At 41.3% G+C, this 20,919-nt stretch overlaps 1 protein-coding gene across 1 annotated transcript in view; it reads left to right on the forward strand.

The window, feature by feature from the left end:
- The first annotated feature begins 1,023 nt into the window (after positions 1 to 1,023).
- The window catches only part of crocc2 (ciliary rootlet coiled-coil, rootletin family member 2), a 37,115-nt gene continuing 17,219 nt past the window's right edge, over positions 1,024 to 20,919 (forward strand). The window contains exons 1-16 of the mRNA XM_084722550.1: positions 1,024 to 1,092; positions 2,342 to 2,495; positions 2,649 to 2,764; positions 13,010 to 13,177; positions 13,272 to 13,355; positions 13,994 to 14,097; positions 15,222 to 15,366; positions 15,826 to 15,932; positions 16,483 to 16,689; positions 17,364 to 17,460; positions 17,649 to 17,738; positions 17,840 to 17,974; positions 18,788 to 18,987; positions 19,430 to 19,612; positions 20,043 to 20,187; positions 20,771 to 20,917. Of these exons, the coding sequence (XP_084578676.1) occupies positions 1,036 to 1,092; positions 2,342 to 2,495; positions 2,649 to 2,764; positions 13,010 to 13,177; positions 13,272 to 13,355; positions 13,994 to 14,097; positions 15,222 to 15,366; positions 15,826 to 15,932; positions 16,483 to 16,689; positions 17,364 to 17,460; positions 17,649 to 17,738; positions 17,840 to 17,974; positions 18,788 to 18,987; positions 19,430 to 19,612; positions 20,043 to 20,187; positions 20,771 to 20,917 (2,139 nt within the window). The 5' untranslated portion in view covers positions 1,024 to 1,035. The remainder of the gene's footprint in view (positions 1,093 to 2,341; positions 2,496 to 2,648; positions 2,765 to 13,009; positions 13,178 to 13,271; positions 13,356 to 13,993; positions 14,098 to 15,221; positions 15,367 to 15,825; positions 15,933 to 16,482; positions 16,690 to 17,363; positions 17,461 to 17,648; positions 17,739 to 17,839; positions 17,975 to 18,787; positions 18,988 to 19,429; positions 19,613 to 20,042; positions 20,188 to 20,770; positions 20,918 to 20,919) is intronic.

A 20,919-nucleotide genomic window follows, 5' to 3' on the forward strand; every position in this document is an offset into this window, starting at 1 on the left:
AAATATTAAGTTTATACAAGCAAAACCTTTTTCCACCTCTTCCAAAATGGACAGTTCACCTCAAAATCAAATATACATATTATATATTATACATATAATGGAACTAAATGGCATGCAGTTTCTTGTACTCAAAGTAAACTTGTCATGGTTTCTTGCTGGTGAGTTTTGCAATTGTATTTCTTTGGCACTTCGAGCATTACAAGTCGAATGTAATTTAGTCCAATTATATTCGAAAGAAGACAGACATCTCTATGCCTGATAGCTCCAAAACTCAGCAACTCAGCACTACATACCAGAGGAAAAAAATGAAATTTTGATTTCAAGGTGAACTGTCATAATCACAGGAGAGAAAACAATTTATGTCAGACTTAAAAAATTGATCACCATAATTATTTTTGTCTTGCTTCGTATAATGGTGATTATTATTATTATTATTATTATTATTATTATTATTATTATTATTATTACTATTGGTGGTTATTGAGGGTTTGGAACTGGAAATGCTTGAAATATTAATAAAATGTGTTCCTGGTCAACCAGGTGTACATCCGTTATGGGAAAGCACTGTTCACTCTGCCTGTCTTGATGATCATTAACCCATCGGAATCCAGCAGCTTGATTCAAGGCGTCTGTCCTGCCATGGAAACACCCAAGCCAGCATTCTATTTCTATGGCAACGGCCCGGAAGCGGCGCGCGCGGTCACCGTAGTAACGCCGACTGGTGCTTCTTGCCTGCCCCGCAGTTGCTCCTTAAGTGTCTTTGCTACGAAGTTCTGCCAGTGACTTTTATCAACTCTTGCCTTTTTTAATGCAGGTACCAATTTAGTGCGAGAGTCCTTTATTTCTTATGACGTAGTTTTTATGATTAGTTTAGGTTTGGACTGACTCAACTTTTGACTTCTCTCTATCTGAAGTTGTATTAGCTTGAATTATAGCAAGCTAACTAACGTCAGAGCAAGGTTTCTGTCTCGTGAAATGAAACGTTAATTAACGTTTCTTGCCAACATTTTGTCTTAAAGCTGGGCCAGTTTTGCAATGAGTTCTCAACGGGAGCAAGGTGCACACTCACCTAGACTGGAGGCTGTGATTCAGGTTAGTAAAGTAACAGCAGTGTTAGGTTGCGTCTTTCATACTTTAACAGGCTCTTTTCACGTAGCATTTTGACATGTCACAGGTGTAAATAATGAAAGTAAATATGGCGGAATTCAATTTGACACGAGATGCTTAATTTTCAAGGTCATGGTGGGACAACACAACGGAGCAATTACATAGTATACCCGTAGCTTCTAGTTATTTGTTACACCTGTCACTTACCATGACATGTCAAAATGTCTGCTTTAAAAATGTCCTCTGAATGGTAGTGGTGGAAGAGGTCCTTTTTTTTTGCTCAAGTAAGTATCGAAATATATTTAAAAACACCGAAAGTAATTTTTCCCCACTCCTATTGGAAAAAAGTAGGACAAACACGTGTTACCAATGATACTAATTATGGTCATGTTCCATTTAGTGTAACAACCTCTCCAGTTAACCAACATGTCTAAAAGCAGCATCCTGACTCAGTTTGAACTGAATGTAGTGGAACCTTAATTAGTATCATTGGTGACACCTGTGTTTACACTACTATTTTATTCCAAATTTCTGCTGTGAAAAAGGTCTATTTTAACTTGCTGATATACTGCTGGGTACAGTATATCTAATAATATGTTTGTTAATTATATCTTGTTAATAATTTGGGATCTGTAAAGTAACCAACATTTAAAAGGTTAGAATAAATGTAGTGGAATGAAAAAATGCTTTTGAAATGTTAGGGAGTAGAAAGATAACGCAGCAGAAAAAGTCTAAGTACCTCAAATAGTTACTTGTTGAAATGAAAATTTACAACCACAGTACTGAAACAGTGCAAAGTCAAAAATTAATCTAATGGATAAGTTAAGATTTCAGTGCAATTTGTTCTCCAGTGGTGCAAAGTAACTAAGTACATTTACTCCAGTACTGTGCTTATGTACAGTTTATAGGTACTTTCTACATCTACTAAATTACATTTCAGAGATATTATACTTTTTACTCTACATTTACTCTACATTTACCTTCCAGTTATAACTGCTTAACACCATATATGAAGTATTTAAATGATGTACCACTCATTCTGCTTAATGAATGCCATTGACCAAGTACATTTTGTTTGCTTTTGCTTCTGTATTTTTTTATTTGAGTAAAGGTTTTAATGTGATATTACTACTTTTACTTTAGTAAAAATTTAAATACTTCCTCCACTGCTGTATTCCTCTGAGTCTTATCTACTCAGTTATGTGATGTGTTGGGGTTGCTGGTATGATTGTAGAAGTTGGAAGAATCCCTGCTTCACTCTGATGGCAGTTCAGGAGAGGGGACTCTGACACTGAGAGGTGATGGACAGGACCCCAGTGTCATGCCTACACCTGTCTCCACCTGCATCCGCCAGATCATAACCCGCAACCTGGCGGAGCAGTCAGCTGGTAGGGAAGAGAGCTTTAATTGAAATGCACAGACAAAAGCATTGAACACAATCAGCACAAACAATACATCTGCCTTGCTGGATATCAGGTATCATTATACCTTGTGTGGTAAGATTGACACCTCTGTATCCATTATCTGTTTCTTAATCTCAGGTGAGAGCTCTGAGGTCAGCAAACTGGTGGAGAGCAGGGCCCCGAGGGAGCAGCTGTCTCCCAACCAGGTGGACCGTGACCAGCCAGTAGTCAAACAGACCAGTCTCACAGACAGGGTAGGGGTGACACAGGGCAGCAATGCATTCTCAGGTCAAGGTCAAGCTGTGGAACATTATTTACATTTTTAGCATTCATTGTAGCCATGCTATAAAGATAGAATGTTTGTTCTGAAACAAAAGGGAAAAAATTGAAGATGATGAAAATTATATCACACTCAAAATGGGATGCACAGGTGATATAATCTTCATTGAAGGTAATTACATCTGATAGACATCATTTAGGCTACTTATTCTTGAGTTAAACAGCAATACACAGGAAGATGCAGCCTTCTTTCATGATAATGAGTCGCACCTTGTCAAATAGTACTCTAATTACATTTTTATACAGAATGTGTTTACCATTTTCCATCCAAGTGATTAGACTGCCTTGGCAGACATTGTTTATAATGTCGAATGTTAATGTGACTTTTACAGGAGTTGGTGTATGTAATACTGTCCATGGTAAATTTGTGCAGTTTTGTTTGGAGATGAGATCAAGAAGGGCAGCCACACTAGAGCATTGACAGCAAAACGCTACACACGTTTGAAATGGAATCTGGTTACAGTAAACATCAGTGTACCACCACTCTTTCCAGCAGGGAAAGCCTTTTGGGGCTGAACAAACAAACAGTGTGGGGAGGCTGGAGCAGCTTTGCATGTACTGTAGTGAAAACTAAGTCGGAAAAAGTATGGAATACACATGTACAGGCTCATGATTGAATTAATGAAACCTGGCACTGGCACATATTTTATGTCATACATTTTTCTTAAACTAATTGCCGGAGAATTATGGTTTACATATTACAGTAAGTACTCTATGAGCATCCATTGTGAGTGTGCGGGTGTTGATACATGTGCATGTGTGTATGTGTTTGTAAGTGTAAATAAGAGAGGGGATGGTAGTTCATGAAGGGTTTCCTTGTGGTCTGCTCAGGTAGACTCAGACCCCCTGTGCTTACAGGGACCGGCGTCTCCCTTCATAGCCCCCCATAGTTACCCCTCCATGTAGTGGCTGCTGTTTTTGGGGAAAAATTGCGAAGGTCACTGGCCTCCTCCCTGGAGACTGTCAAAGAAAAAACTCATTTTTCATGGTGCACAAAGCAGCCATTTGTGATAACACTGCCCCCATTCTGCTGCTCAAATCTAATGAACTCCCACTGCTTGCTTTACTTTTGGAACTTATTTTAAAACGGAGGCTATAAATATAACTTAATTAGTTTGGCAGATATATATAGCATATTTATTTTGTTGATATTTTTAGATGTGTGAAAAGGCACTAAAGAAAAACATAAGCAAGTGTTGCTGATATTTGATGCACACACCACTGAATGGCAGTTTGAGAGAGCGGAGGGGTTAGCACGAGATCTACCTTTTTCCACAAAGCTCACTAAGGTTATAATTATTAACACAGCTGAATGTTGTATCCGGTAGTGTCTCACAAATTCAAGTTCATGGGGTTTATTATAAAACTCCTGTTGTAACTTGTCTCCTATGAAAGCTCCTGCCTTGTCCTTACTATTTTTTACCTGCAGAACAGCATTCTGTGCTGTGATGTTAATGCAGTGTGCTAATCAATGCCCTACAGACAAGTATAACTGCCTTGGCTGTGGCATCCATGTGGAGCTAATGTTTAGCCTAACAGTCTTCATATGGCTTCCTCCCTTAACATTTGCTGCTAAAGGGATAATCTCAGAGACAGACAGTATATATTCACAATCAGGTCTCAAGATTAAAGGGATATTTCTGATAATTTGTGGTGTATGAGGTTCTTATACCTAGTCAGTGCATTAACTGCAGTAGATGGCAGTCGACACACCCTCAGTTAGTAGAAGCAGAGAGGAGAACCAAGATGGAAGCTAAGCAATGTATTGCTGTGGACAGCTTCAACGGTGAAATGGTTAGTTTGGTGAATCCGTTGAATCTGAACTGACCCTCTTATACGCTGAAGTCACAGAATAACACAACCAAGCTAACCATTTTTTCAAACTATTTTCTTATTGCTACTGATGACGTATCTATTGCCGATAGACATTGCCATCCAAACTGTCCCTTTAAGGTTGAGCAATAATTCAGTTTAATCATTCATTGGCTTCCTGTGGTATTGTACAATGATAATATGAAATCTAGCTTTTGAAGTCGAAGATGTTGAATGCATAGCAGTGAAACGCAGTTTGTTGCAGCGAACTTGAACAAGAAAAAAATTAGAACATAAAAAACAGATGAGAAAATTATTCTTATCAGCAGTATCCCCCATTCCATTTGCTCATAATTATGCGCTGTGCATTCCTTTTAAGATAAGCATGCAAGGCCAACAGTGAAGTTTCCTTTGAGCAGTTTTCGGTTGCATGTGTTGCTGAAAAACACAACATCACCTTTTGTCATCAGGTTGATACAGTGTGACCAGGTATTTTTCATTACTGTTTCTCAGGTATGGCACATACCAAGCAAAAGACAACGACACTTTAATGCCAGAAGCAGGAAGCTGTTAATCTGTCCTTGGGCTTTAATTTCTCCAGCTTCATTACCGTATTTTTGCTTTGTAATTTTCCAGCAGAATTGTTCATAATGGAGTCTCTGCTTGTTGCTGACGGCAAGACTCCAGGAAGTCACTTCTTCACAAATACACTATAACATTTGATCAGTGAGTTTTAGATGTGTCGCTTGTGGATTTTTTAAACTTTTGACACAGCCAGATGAGCTGATGTCAACTCCATTTCTAGTCTTTGTACTAAACTGAGGTAATCATCTGTCGGTGGTTACTTCCCATTTACCATACAAACAATTTGTCATCTTAACAGCTCTTAACATCAGAGTATATTTCCCAAAATGTCTACTATTCCAAAAAGCATTTTGTTTTTCATTTTGAAATAAGGGTTTGACATGCATTCTGGAAAGATACAAAATTCGATGGCCAACTACCAAGTTTTTTCTGAAATCCATCTGATGCTCATAGTGTCAGAATGTCAGCTGAAGCAAATCCACCACTGAATGAGAAACATATATAGTTATCCCAAATCCCCATTTTTCCCCAGTCTCTTTGACCTGACAGAGGACCATTAACGCAATACTGGTGAAGTCACACCTGGACTCTGAAAGGCTTCCTCTGTGTCTCTGTTAAGTCACTCAGCGTGATCTCTGGTGACCCCAGAAAATTGCACCTGAACCAGGATAAACCTTGACCTAGTTTGTGAGTTGGATGGCCTCGGGAGGTTGGAGAGCATGTTGGGGTGAATTCTGAACCCTCTGTGTTGCTTTTGGAGCCCTGCCAGTGTGCATTTCTCAGACATAGACATTCATACCCTGCTGCCTGAACACTTAGCGAGTGACTGCACAATACTGCAGTGTGGCAGTTGGTTGGATAAAGATAAACTCTTGCTGAATGATTTCTGACACCAACTGCCATTTGCCAGTACCCTCTGAAATCTTGAATCCCCTGGGTCTCTGCATAAGAACCCTGTCAAACATAGTTGGAGCAGATAAAGTCTGTTTTAGGGATTGTGTTACTGTCCCCTTTTACCCTGCTACCCCCCTCTGTTTCGAGTTTGTTTTTCCTACTGGCACAAACCTGTTCATTTAGGCTGCATTTTGAGTGGAACACTGCCAAAAAGTCTGACTCTCTCAACTATCATGAAATTGTAAAAATTAATTGCCTTCCCTAGAGAAAATATGCCTAAAAGCCCATCTCAGCACTGAATTTTTGATGAAAGTATTCCATTAAACCTTTTCAACATTTGACTTTAGGCTACTCATGTTACCCAACTTTAAAGTCAAACATTAAGGACACTTTTCAGTTCTTTTTCACATGTCATGAGTGTCTAATCATATGTGAAGTCGTGACCTGACTCAGTGGGTGTATGTGTGTGTGTAGGTTTTGCACAGCATTGTCCTTGCTGGGGCATTGTGTTAAGTGCTGCAAGGCCGGCCACATGCTTGTGAGTACACAGCACGTATTATTAGTTTGGCTGTATTTACAGAGATCACTTGGATCCCTGTGTGCCATCACAGCAGCTGTCCCCATGACCAAAAAGTTCACTCCATGGTAACACACTCACAGCAGCTCCCCCTCCTCACTTCCATTCCCCTTGTTTGTTATCCCACATTGTGTAATTACCGTCAGTGGTGATACATAAACAGCTTTCACAATCAGCTGGGGCTCTTTCACAGAGTCAGCACTCAGGGGGTAATGTGAGGGGAAACGGGAACGGGTATGTTGTTGAAGTAGGATAGTAAGTTTTTTGGGCAGCTTGGGGGCGATGGACATCCGCTCCAGCTGTGTTTAGGAATCTGACAGATAGTGCACTCCATTAATTCCCTTTATTAAGCCTCTGGGCCCAGGCCAAGCCAGGGAAAACGATTGCAGCTGTAACCCTTCACATGCTGGCTGGACTGTGCACTGACGGCCAGATTTTGTCCTGTGTGAGCCAGAGATAGAAAGCAAGAGGACTGGGGACTAGTTCCTGGATATTCCTGGAAATTTACCTCTATAGATAAACAGGTATGGATCCACAATGCCAGAGTTATACAATAAGAGTGGAGTAAAATGACTTCAGAGATTTCATAAAACCCAGTTGGAACATTAGATAAACTAGTGGATTATCAGATCTCCAAATGTTGTGACATTAGGTCACTGAGAGAATATTGTAATCATAACTTGGTAACTGAAATGGATTGGATTTTGATCTACCACATGAGCAAGGCAGCAAGTTTTGGCCCAAACACCAAAGCCTTCACAAGGGCCTTGAAAATGATTCTCTTGTTGCTTGTTGGCAGATGAATCAAAGCACGATTATCCCTTGATGTTGTTTGAAATATTTATCAAAAGAGACAATACAAGGAGTGGCACAAATCATAAATATCAAGAAATATAAAAAGCTAATTCAAAGCACATTTTAAGAGGCTGAAAAGTCTTTCACTTTGGAAACATAAGTGGGGCTCAAGAAACAGATACTTGGGAGTGAAAAAAAAGGAAAGGAACCATAGCAACCATATGGAGGCATAAAACATACCGTGACAAAAAGGCTGTTTTTGTATAAATTGCATCTTGAACGTTATTGCAAAATGGCAGTAGATGACCTCAAAGAGTCAGGCTACATTGGGATTAGGCTCAGCCCACTTTAGGGGGCCGCGGAGGCTGCTCGAGAGTGATTGTACTCTGAGGCAGATCGTAAATAGAAAGGGTGTTCAGTGAGCACACTTCTAGGCTCCCAGTAAGCCCTGTAAGCCCCTGAGTTAGGGCAGATGGAGGACTGGGATTACTTGCTTCTCTCTTTTGCCTTTTTACAGTCACCAATGGATGGGTGTGTTGTGAAGAACAATGAGTTCAAACTCTCTTGGAGATGAGGGCTATGAGATTAAATGATGCAAGCAGAGCAAGGGAGTAAACGGTGGTGTTCGGGAGTTTAGTGAAGGTGGGGGTCTCCACAACAGACTGTTATGGCGCCCTCTTGGGAGCTTACTGCACGGAGCATGGCTAATCCAGAGCAGCCCCCGGCCTTCTGCTTTACAGCTGACTGGGGAGAAACAATAAAAAAAACGTCCCCTCCGTAGTGTGTGAAGCAGGGGCGAGGCACTGGCAAAAAGCCCACACACTGCAGCTATGTATGAAAAAGTGTAAACAACCCTCCTCATCCGGGCAGGGCGGGAACCTGTAGGAGTTGCCAGGGACACCTGGTCACTGAGTGCATGGCGAAGGTAGTGAGGGTGTAGTCTACAGCAGTGACAGTTGTTGATGGAACTGAAGTACATATACATAAGGGGAAAATTACCATACTGTATACAGTAGAAACAAATCTGCAATATTTTTGTAATTTGCATGACCTTCCAGCCTTAAAGAGGTTGGTATGTCCATACAATATGTGTTTTCTGATGATGTCTTTCATTTTAGAAAGACATAAGAGTTGAGTTCCTTACTGGTAGTTTACTGTTTCACTGTGTATGATTTGGAGTAATTTTATTAATTGCAAATTTGTTTGGGGATATATGCTATTTAAGGTGCCATCTGGAGTTTTCTTTCAAACAAAGTTATGTTTACATTCAGTCTTACTCACCAAAATGCATTGTGTGTATCCTCGAGGCCTCACAAACATGTTGAATGTATTTCCCTTCTTATGAAGCGTTTACAAATCCAATATTTAAATGATTGGTTACATCCTTGTTTACTAGCTAGCAGTATTCTCTCTGCATGTTACTGCTGGCAGCTGTTGATCACCGGAGTTAAACTGACAGCAGGGCATGTATTCGATACACAAAACAGGGACACACTCATAAAAACACTACAGTGGCCACAGTGGGGGGGCTCTTCAGACTCTTTAATTGATAGGACAGCAGAAGCGAGGACAGAAAAGGGGAAGGGAGAGTGGGGGAATGACATGCTGCTAAAAGCTGCACGTTGGAGTCGAATTCAGAGGGCTCACTGCCTTGGTACATGGGGTGCTCGCTCTGCCAACTGAGGTACCAGGGTGCCCCCTTTTTGCCATTTTTGATGAAAAGTTAACAATTAATCAGTTATCAAATCATTGCTTTAGTTTAATCTTTAAATAAGTAAACAAATCAGAATGACACAGTGTGTCGTAATTGTGAAGCAACAAACATTATTGCATATCAAAAATGGTATGACAATACCCCTCCTTCTCTCCAGAAAGGGATTCATTAATCGTGCATTAGGTTGCAAGCTCTACAAAAACATGTTTAATTGTTGTTGTTTTTTTACCATTTTAGGCATTCCTTATTGTAGAGCTGTGGTGTTGTATAACCTTAAAGTACAGTATTAGTTGAAGAGACCAGAACCTTCATGTGAATCCTTATTACCTAATCATAAAACTATTTTAAAAACTATCATTAGTAAAGTTTATATTGTGCTCACTTGATGTATTTTTACAGAATGGCTATAGTCATCGGTGGTCAGCTGGTACCCATTGCTCATTTTTGCACTAGCACCCCGAATGGGTTCATCTCAGCCATGTTGTTGACTATGCCTCCTTTGGGGCAGAGGCTAATCAGTGGACAATTTGTGTAAATAATAGAGATGCACCGATCGACCAACCAGAGACCGGAACCAGCCGGTTTTCAGCTTGACTGGCCCTGACCGGTGACCAGCTGGTCAGCGTCACATATCCGATTCTGTGCCCGTCATTGTCATACACATGTTCTGCACGATGGTCACGTCATGCGCGCAGCAGACAAACTGTGATATCAACACAGTGCTGATGACAGCTACACACACTCAGACACATGCTTGCTTGAAGATTTTGTTAACGTCAGATTCCAAGAATAGGATAAAGAGAAGACAGACAGTCTACAACGAGACAGAGCAGCTGATAATGTCGCAAAACAGCCGTAAAGTGTAAACCGTGTAGCTCTACAGGCTGATGTTAGCCAGCAGCAGACTACTGTTCACAGAGGGACAGTTAAAATCTCACCTCCTGTTCTGGCTGAAGAATAAACAACCTGTGTTGATGTGTCTCCTCAGACATTTTCTCATCCAGACTCGTTTAACTTCTGCATCTGTTTTTCTCATGGCAAAGTTTTGCTGCAGCAAACTGTTGCACAGCGTCCGTCTCTGGTTTGTTTACATGTGCTTCCACAGGAGATCACGTAAAATTGCGTCCCATGAAATCTCACGAGATCACATTCAGCTGATTCATAATCTTAATGTAAAACTATAATAAGCCCTGGTTGTAACCTGGAGGACTTGGGAGAAAATTTAAATAGTATTTAATGAATATTTAATAGTCAGTGTCTTATTATGAACATCTAATTTAATTTTTACAAGAAAAGTTGCAAAAATGTTTGTGAATGCTATCAATTACAGTTCTTAGAAAGACTGAAAATCGGAATCGGCCAAAATCAGAACTGGCAGGTCAGACCCTTATAAAAATCAGAAATCAGAATTGGCTAAGAAAATTGAAATTGGTGCATCTCTAGTAAATAACTGATCCTTTTGTATTTTGCACTGTGTTGTAAGGGTGAGCTAACTTTGTTTTAGATTTAGTATGTTTTTCTTAGTTACATTGGTGTAGTACAGTATTGTCTCAGTTGTACTGTGGTCCCTTTTCCCCACTCTATAAGGCACCAGATGTAGATTGTACTCACGTGCTGTAATAAACCTTGTGTGCTATGGCCATGTTTTCAAGGTGTATTTATAAAGTACATGCTTGTTAGTAAGTCAGTGTTATTGCAATAGTTGTGCCAAAATACTTGAAAAGATGCATAATCACCAATGCTCCACACACAGCTGTTTCCAGGAGTCCCTTTAAACACAGCTGCTGCAGTTTTGTGTGTTTCAAATACTCCGCCCATGTTGTTCCTCCTTTCTCAGTCCCTAAAGCTGTCACCCCAACAACGGGCAGTAAAAGAAGCTTTTGTGCTCCCCAGGTCCTTGGAGAAAAACACCAAAAGCACAGAGCCAAGTGCATGATGGCCGTTAGCGTAGTTTGTAGAATAAAATTCTGAAAAGGGCATTTGAAAATGTGTTAATAATGGTGGCAAAGTGGCTGGGTTCAGTGTTGAACAGTGAGACTATTGTCTTGGCTCTCTTGGAGCCTGCTGGAGAGATTAAGCACCCAGAGAAGAGATGAGGTACAGAAGAGAGGTGGGAGGGAGTGGGTCGCAGGGTTGATTTGAAGGGCTTGGATGGTGGTTTGGAGTGTATTGCAGGGAGGGGGCTCCCTCACTCTCGCTCTCTTCCTCTCTTTTTAAATGAGAAGTCGGCAAGGGCAGCTGGAGGCACGCAGTGTGTTGTAGTGCTCTAGGGCCATGTGGTTTGTATTAGTGAGGACAGGGTGTCTGGCACCAGGATAGAGAGTGGGTGGTGCAGAGGGAGTTTAGGTTGTGTGAGGTTGAGAGGTTACAGGACATTTGGATTTCAGATATGGGAGAGGATATGAGATTCTACAGTGAGAAAGACCAGTGCATGTGAATATCTTTGTTTTTAGATGCATTTGACAGATACAGCCATCATGCATAAACACCAATATACAAACTTAGTGTACTTGGACATTCCACACACCCCATCTTTAGGTCTAGCCACTGTTTGCCCAACCCTCATGTTGAATTAATACAGATGTTCTCTAGATTGCTCTAGACACTTAAATGTTGAGGGTTTCTGTTCTTGTGGGAAACATGCTAGGCATATATTTAATCACATCGGTATTGATAACATTGAATTATGACAGTGATGATAGTAATTACCAATCAAAAGCACTGTATTGTATGTTCTTTTTGGCATGAACATGCATTAATAGAACACTTCAAAAATCCATTGAATGCTCCCATGCATTAACATATTTTTTTTACAAATGCAAACCACAGCGAACTATTGAAAACCACTAAATGACTCGTCTGGATGCAAACATATCCTTTAGCCCGACCATTAATCATTTGTACATCCATATAATTAGGATGAGATAGACTGCGTTACTGGGTTGTTAAATACACCCATGTAATATAAGGCAATGCAGTACATTTGGTGTGCAATAAATCCTTGTTAGCTGGACATACAGTTCAGTATAATGCAGCCCAGTTCAACAACACCACAACAAAATTGGCCATACCACACCTTCATGACACACTGTCAGTAAAACAGAATACAGAGGTTTGTTGCAGGGCTGTTGCCCTGGATTGCATTTATATTTATATTTATATGTATATTTATATTTATATTTATATATATTATAGGGATGTCCCGATCACATTTTTTTGCCCCCGAGTCCGAGTCATTTGATTTTGAGTATCTGCCGATACCGAGTCCTGATCTGATACTTCAGCAATGCATTATTAAGAAGAAAAAAAGAGAACAGGTCCACATTTCCACCATGCGAAATGCCCAATTTGCACACATTACAAGTGGCTGTTGCACTGCCTTCGCTGTCCAGCTTAAAATACCTCCAAACTGCAGACATTTTTGCTGTCCCGAGGTGACACGTTTGCCCTGCGTTAGCCTACTAACTACCAGCTCACTACTATTATGTTGTCTGAAGTCCCCATCTGCCGTAAATTGTGACGTTTACGGTGTTGTTTCTGTCTGTGCAACAATGAATATTGATGTTGTGGAACTTAATTAAAACTAAGCCATTGTCATTCAATTTGACAATCTCTTTGTACCTCAGGATGAATTTAAAACATGAACATGGCCATGCTTGTTGTTTTGTAAGGTTAAATCCGATAATTTCATCACGTGATTGGATCAGGACATCCCTAATATATTATACTATGTATTGTGATACTGATACCATGCCAAAGCTAATTTGTTACCACTCCATCCAGCTCGATCAGATGCTGATGCTGCAGTCTGCAGGTGAGTCAGACCAGGACAGTGTATCACCAAGATCCCTGCAATTGCAGAACAAGGAGAGAGCTTATAGTCAAAGACTGCAGGTCTACCAGGAGGCCCAGCAGAGACAGGCCCAACTTGTTCAAAAGCTTCAGACCAAGGTAACTTGAAATGGACCTCACTATTTAGAAACTGTTACATAACAAAAATAAAGTTCCTTAAGCTTAACTGTGCAACGTATTTGTTTTACGCAAGGTTCTTCAGTACAAGAAAAGGTGTGGGGAACTGGAAGAACAGGTGCTGGAGAAGACATCAGAGTCTGAGAAGATGAGATTGTTGGTACGTCTAGACTGTAGCATCACATTCAAGGATGAGTGTTGCTTAGATATACTGTAAATAATGAAGTCTAAGGTCTAAAGGTCCTGCTAGGCTCCTCTAGGGTCCATCAACTGACATTGCCTTGCATTAAACCATCATTTAGCTGTTTTTCATTTTTACTGCATTATGTTTTTCCAAATAGAAGTTTAGTCCAAAAGATTCTTTCCCCAGACAAAGATGGTAATACTGACTAGGGCAGGGTGGTGAAGTGACTCTTGATTATTATCACAGCATTATCACAATGTCCGTATAGTGTGTTACAATGTTCCAGTTGTTTGTGCAAGCAGTGCAAAGCATTTTAACAACCAGTAAGAGAAACATGCAGAACTGAAAACTAAAACATGCTCTTTTCATGTCGTGAATAAGATTTGTGCTGTTATTTAAATGTATTTAATTCATCCAAATATTATTGTTGGCTGAGTGGCCACCACAGAGAATTTGGATTAGCAGATTTACACTGTAATTATGTTGCTTTATAAATATTAGGTAACTGCTAACTTACTCCTGCTAGCATATACTTCAGTGTTATCAGGATGCCAGTTGTGGTGTGTGTGCGTGTGTGTGCGTGTGTGTGTGCATGTGTCTGTGTGTGTGTTCAGCTGCAGGCACACCAGGACTCAGCCCAGTTTCAGCGGCGGACAGAGCAGGAGCTCAACATGGCTATCCAGAATAAGTCTGCTCAGCTGGAGGAGGAGCAGAAGAGGTGAGTGATGGGCACCATGCAGTGCAGGCAGGCAGGTTACCCAGCCAGCAGAGAAATGTGTACAGCTTCTGTATTAGTAAGTAATACATATAAGGGGGTTTTAGAAAAAGTGCACAAAGTTTGGAATTTAGAAATCAGACAACCGACAGCAGCAGGGAGTCGCTATTTGGATGCAGACTTGGAGCAGTAAATTCATGGATAAGCCTGTTAGAAATTTGCTCCTGTTTTTCTTTCTCTGTTTCTTGTTGAGAAGCAGAAATCAAACCAAAATATTTCTGTGAAATGCGTGGAGCAGAGATATTCCCAGCAGTTGAGCTTTCCTGCTGTGTTTTTCCCTGCCCTGCTGCAGGGAGAGGGCAGAACCTGCCCTTGGCAGATAATCTCAGCTTCCAATTTGTCAGAGAAAATTAGTGGGACTGTGTTGGCTCTCTTCTCCAAAGCATTTTAACGATGCTTCACATTAAGTATGGGCCAACCTCTGCAGCTGAGGCCAGGTTTTAATGCTCGATGATTTATACAGTTATGGAACTTTATTTGAAATGCCCATGGCAGAAACTTTGCCAGGACCTGATAATTTTTACTAAAATATCACTCACCGCAGAGTTACCAAGCTCTATCCACTTAAGCACTTTTTAATGTAAGTCTAATGTAGAAATTACGTCTACAACCATGACTTATATGTTTTTGCTTATTATTGGAATTATTGAACCCCTCTTTCCCTATGCCTCAGTTCCTGTTAAACACAATATCATGCCGTACATGCAAACATGGGTTTGGCTTCCTCTCATGCAGATAACCAAACAGCACTGTGGCGTGCTTTACTGTAACTGGGTGTGTGTTTAGTGTGAGAATGATGTAAATATTTTTGTCAATGACTATACAAGCAAATCTGGTGGAGATTAAATCTAAGTTGACACAGACGTTATAAAACTGTCACACATGTTCACCCTGTAAGTGTGGTTGGCAAGGGTGGATCTAAAGGCTACAGATGTAAGACTGATATGCTGGCTATATGAATGACAGAGTTTGGGTGCTCTGGGAAGGTTACAGGAGGGTGTTGTGACAGTTTGTCAAGGTAGAAGTGCCAAACAGTCTCTCACTGCCATAATGCTGGTTATTTCCAGGTGTGCAAGCCTCAGCCAAGTTAACTCCATGCTGCGGGAACAACTGGAGCAGGCAGGCACTGTCAACCATGGGCTGACAGAGAGCTTGTGGAAGGCTCGTGAAGACATTGAGTTGTGTGATACCCGTCTGCGCAGAGAGCAAGAGGTGAGAAAAACCACAAAAATGAAGTACTTGAGTCAGAAAAGCAACAGGGAGAGCTCAAGTTTATCCCTTTCTGCACAGAGATTGTGCAATTAAACTCCTGTTGAGTTCACATGGGGTAGGAATTCCATTCATAGCCAGTTTCGTCAATTCATTCTCATTCCCTGTTCGTTTCATTGCTATGATTTTTGAGTTGTTGTTTCCTGTGAAAACATTCCAACTGCTGAGGGGGAGGAAAATTTTGTGCAAACAATCTGGCGTTCGTGCTGTAAATGGGCTACATCTGTTGATTCAGGGAAATCCAATTATTTGTATGTGTGCCAGTGTGCCAGAGTCCAGGAGTTCCAGCACTGCATCTGTTTGGGTTCACAATAAAATGAGAGGTGCCAGCATTTGCTGTAAGCAATCCTTGCCACCCACCCTTCAGTTTCTAGTCCCCTTGTTGTCTCTGTCTCTCTTCAGACATGTGCCTCCCGGCTGAGTCGTGAACAGGTTCGTGTCAGAGCACTGTGGCGCCAGGCCGCTTCCCTGCGGAGCACTTTTACCCAGCTAAGGACTTTCACTGACAGGTGAGTGTGGCCCACTGCCAGAACCCCTCCAGCGACTCAGGATTCCATAAGAACCCCCACCACTCCTGTGTCTCCTACTCATGAATGCAACCACAATCCATCTCTCTCAGCCAAGGATCAAAGTGGAACAGGTCAACAGGGTCGCCAGTCTCCCTGCTCATTGTTTCCTCACTGGGGCGACCAATGGCTTAAGGTGTCTAGCCTCACTGTTGAAATCATCCATCAGGGTAAAGCTGGAACCCTACAAGACATGGCTTCTCTCATGTTGAACCACTGTGAGCACTATTGAAGAGTAATTTGCTTTAATAATGATTGCTCAGCTCATAGACAGCTGTGATCATGTTAGAGGCTGTACTGTAACTGAAACTGAAGACACTTCAAAGTGAGCCCTGATCCCAGAGCTTAACCACTAGAGACACCCATCCTTTCTAAATACAAGCAGACAGTTTTTTAATTAGACTAATGGCTCACAACTGTATGAATGAAAACAGCATGTCATGTTTCATATTTTATGATACATTCTGCAAATCTTGATGATTCTGTTCAACAGGACTCTGTCTGATATGCGTGGGGAGTGTGTCGCTGCCAGCCGACAGCTGCATGTTGCCTGCATGAACTTAGAGGCCAGAGTGACTCAGGAGAGCACCTCTAGTAGTGTGGAGATGTCAGCACTGGAGAGGCAGCTGAAAGACAAGCTGAAAGAGGCCATGCAGCTTCAGGGTCGCTGGGATGCAGAGAAAGTTGAACTTAACTCCAGGTAAAGTCTTCTCCAAATCCATATGGGCCTGTCTATCATAAAGATTTTGCTTCCTGTCTTGTGAAAATGGCAGCCAAAATGATATAAAATATAGCTTGAAGCTGCGTTCCATTTAAGGGAATGCATGAAATCTGGTTTCAGTGATAACTAAACCTAAACCTTGGACTGACGGCACAAACTATAGATGTATATTTGTTTACAGTCTTTGAATTGATATAGATGACCAAGACTACAAGGAGCAAAAAACATCATAAATTTAAATAAAAATTTGTGGCCTGAGGTCAGCAATAGTTCAAATTTAATCCCCTAGATGGAACCCCAGAATTTAACTCAAGCTTTGATCATTAAAATGCAGCACATAAAGCTATTTTCAGTGACAATTGCTCTTGTCCTGATATAGAAGAATCAAGTCTTTTGTGCCTTCACTTCAGTCAGTAGACTGCAGTGACTGTCAGTGCCTTTGTATTCTGCATTGTTGCTGACTTTTCATCTTATCAGTTGTCATTGTTAATCCCGTGATTCTGTGCAGAGAATATGATAGTGTTAATTTTCCAGTCGAGGAGGAGTACATGGCAGTCTTGTATCTTCAGTGTGTCAGGGACCCAGGGAACCATGTGTGTATGTGTTTGTGATGTCATTCTCTGTATATTTACTTGCATTTTTGATCTATGTAGAATCCTGGAGCTGACTGACACGGTGAAGCACCTCCGCAGCCAGAACAGTGAGAAGGATGCCAGCCTCAACACCATGCAGCTCAGTCTGGACAGGATGGTGGGATCTTGGGTTTCATGACTGGGAGGTGGCAGATAGACGGGTGGTTAAGGGGGCTAAATCGCCTGTAGTCTGGACCTTAGGCTTGATAAATTCCACGACTTCCTTGTCTACTTGGCTGCCGTCTGGGGAATGTCAGGCTTGCTCTATGTGCGCTGCTTATCTGACTTTAATGGTTTCCTGCTCAGGAGACGAGGAGAACAGAGGATAAAGCAGAGATGGAGGTCGTCCACTCAGAGATTCAAGCCCTCCAAAAGATTTTATTTCATATTCATCAGGTCAGAACAAAACAAATGCATTAAACTACATCATGCATTATGTTAGCACATGAGAAGATTAACGCTTTTCCATTGTCCTTCATTGTATCTGCTGAATCCAGTTGGTTGGAGGTGAGGGTGATAGCACTGGTCCTGAAAGTGTGTCCTCCTCACCTCGTCATGGCCAATCTCCTCTGAGAAACACTACCCTGATGGCTGTGCAGAGTGCTCTCTCCAAGCACCAGAAACAAACACAGGTCTAACAAAAGTGGCTGCTCTTTTGTCTTTGTTGATGTTTTAGAACAGTGGCTCCCAACGTGAGGATAGTAACTGCTCAAGGGGTCCCAAAAAACATCTGAGTGGTCACAAAATAAATATTTATATTTTCAGACTCTTCAGGCTTTTTTTTCACCTCTTCAGTCATTGGACAGTTCAACAAAAGAGACGATAAAAGCAGGAAAAATCACTGATCATGATCTGAACTGATCATGTTCAGACAACCTAGACTTAGCCTGTAATGAGGGGACATAAGTAGATGAAGCTTAATTTTGAGGGGCCAGGCATATGATTAGTCAAAATTTTACTGGAATCACAATATGGCCAAGTACATTATCCAAATTGCAGAAGCTGAAATTTTGAGACAAAAATACGTGACAAAACAGCATTATAATGAAGTACCGTAGTGCTCCAGATATGCCCTCTGCAAATTTTGTTGTCCAGATATAAGAGGAGATGTTTGTTTGGTGCAGACCCCCAACAAGTTATGTCATCACATTATCTTTTTTATTTATTTTTATAATTATTTTAGTAGTTGCTTTTTCAGTGAAAATGAAAATGATGATGCAAAAATGATCATTCCCATGAAAAAGATGGATCATATTGCAGTTGCAGTATATGTCAAAATAATCGCAAAATGATTTTTTTTTTATGATACCACATTACCGTATTAGCCCTAGTCAGAAGCCAAAATGTTGGGATCCACTGTTTTAGAGGAATAATGTGTTTTAACATGTTTAACCAAGTTTCTTTAGTTACATACCATAAACACTGTATCCACGTACAAACCACAGGACCTGCGTGGGCGTCTGGATGCCGCTGTAGAACAAGTGGACACACTGCGTGATCACCTGCAGGAGAGGGATGCTGAGAGGAAAGAGCTGGAGCAGAAGATCCAAGAAGTACGTAGGGAAAGTCAGGAGACTAAAAAAGCTCTGGAGGAAAGCCTGAGAGGCAGCAACAGATATCGCTGCTCATTGGAGCTCATGTCCAGGTACTTCTTGAAACTGCATTTATTATCCTTTTTCTGGACTGTGTCGAAGCCTCAACACTGTGGAAGCTGCTTAGCATCTTAGCTATGTATTTTGTTTCGTATTTTTTAGGCTTTGTTTTGTTACTTGTGAAAGTACCATTAGGACAAAGTGTTGTTTTTGGAAAAATAGAAATGTTATAATGATTATGATGATGATTACAAATGTTATACTTTGGTTTAATGTTTAATTAAGCAGATCATTTTCACTCTCATTATCAGAACATATTTAGATGTATTAAAACCTCCAAAAACAACATTTATACAACATCATACAAGAAGTAAAGGAGAAAACCAAGTGTTCTGATAATGATGATGATGTTGATGATCATAGTGCAGCAACTGACCTCAACATACTCTCTCTCTCAGCTTTTCTTCTGCCTCTCTCTACCTCTGTGTCTCACAGTGAGAAGGGCAGCCTGGAGAAGCTCCTGTCAGGGCTGCAGCAGGAGGTGGACTCCCAGCGTGCTGAGCTGGAGGTACTGCGGGGCTCGTCGCTGGAGCTCCAGAGACAGCGGGACCTCCTGAGGCAGCAAAGGGAGGATCTGGAGATGCAGCTGGCACGCCAGCGCACGGAGGCCCAGAGAGGGTACAGCATGAGCAAAGGAGAATGACCGTTACACAACACACACCCCGTCACCCGTGATTGTTTTCAAGCTCTGATTGTTTAGAGTTCAGATCAGTAACACATGTCATTCTCCGTCCAGCAACGCACCCAGATGACATTTGGATGAAAATGTAAATGATTTACATTGCATTACTGCACTCATGCAAGAAGAAAACTTTTTTTTCCTCTTGTTGAGGGTTTCTTTTGCTTCAAAAAATTTGATTAGCTGAGAATTGGAGCAGGACATGCGATACAGCAAAAAGTAACTCCCTCAGTGTTCTGGCCTTTGGCACCAACATTTCTCCATCTTTCAAAGTGGAGATGGATTACTGTTAAGGGATTCTGTTTATATAAATAATCGGCTTGTGTGTGAGACAAAGAAACAGTGTGAAAGAGTCATTTTGTGTTTCAGTGAGAGAAGCCTGGAGGAGCTTGAAGGGAAGCACTCAGATCTACGTAGGGAGCTTGTGACAATGAAGGAGGCTTTGAGTCAAATCACCCTGCAGAAGGAGGTGTTGGAGGATGATAAGGCCAGCCTCGCTCTGGCTCTCAGCAAGGTACACTGCTTTGGCAGTACCCAAGTCATAATTTTGTCAGTCACATCAGATTTGGCCAGTTCAGTGTGTCACACTAAACTCCTATATCAGCTTACATGTTTTACCAGTGAGACACATGTTTTAATGCCTTTCTTTGTCATCTTTGATCTGAAAACATCAGATTGCCTCACAGTCAGAGTAAGCAAAAGTTTCCGCTATCCTGCTCATAATTTAAGTATAAAATCCCAGTGCAGTGCTGTGTGTCTCTCCTGCCATGGTGCAGCAGCGCTGTCAGCCACTGCAGCGTGTCACCTGTATGGTGTGATGGATGCTGACAGGCTGTCACATGTGCTCTGATTCTATCATGCTTTTCTGTTTTCATCAGTTAGTTTTGTTATTTATGGTGACTTGGTTTGTAAAGTTTATAGCCTGTTGCATTGCTCTGTGCATGATGATGCGGCTAAAAATGAGAGCAGAAACTTGTTTTAACAACCATTTGTTTCACCTTGTCTTACCAGTCATAAGAACTGAGTGATTTGAATCTTCAGCTTTCAGGGGGCAACACTAGTTTAAATCCATCTAACCTTCATAATTCATTCCACAGATGGAGTCGCAGAGTGCTGCAAATGAGTTAGCCCTCACCAAACTGCGGAATCAAGAGGCTGCCCTTAAAGATTCTCTGGCCAAAATGGCTGCCCTGAGTGAAGGCCTAGCCAAAGACAAGGTGGAACTCAATCGTATTTTGCTGCAGGT

The sequence above is a fragment of the Lutjanus erythropterus genome, chromosome 7 (genome assembly GCF_056507025.1).
Source record: "Lutjanus erythropterus isolate fLutEry1 chromosome 7, fLutEry1.hap2, whole genome shotgun sequence".
NCBI lineage: Eukaryota > Metazoa > Chordata > Actinopteri > Lutjaniformes > Lutjanidae > Lutjanus > Lutjanus erythropterus.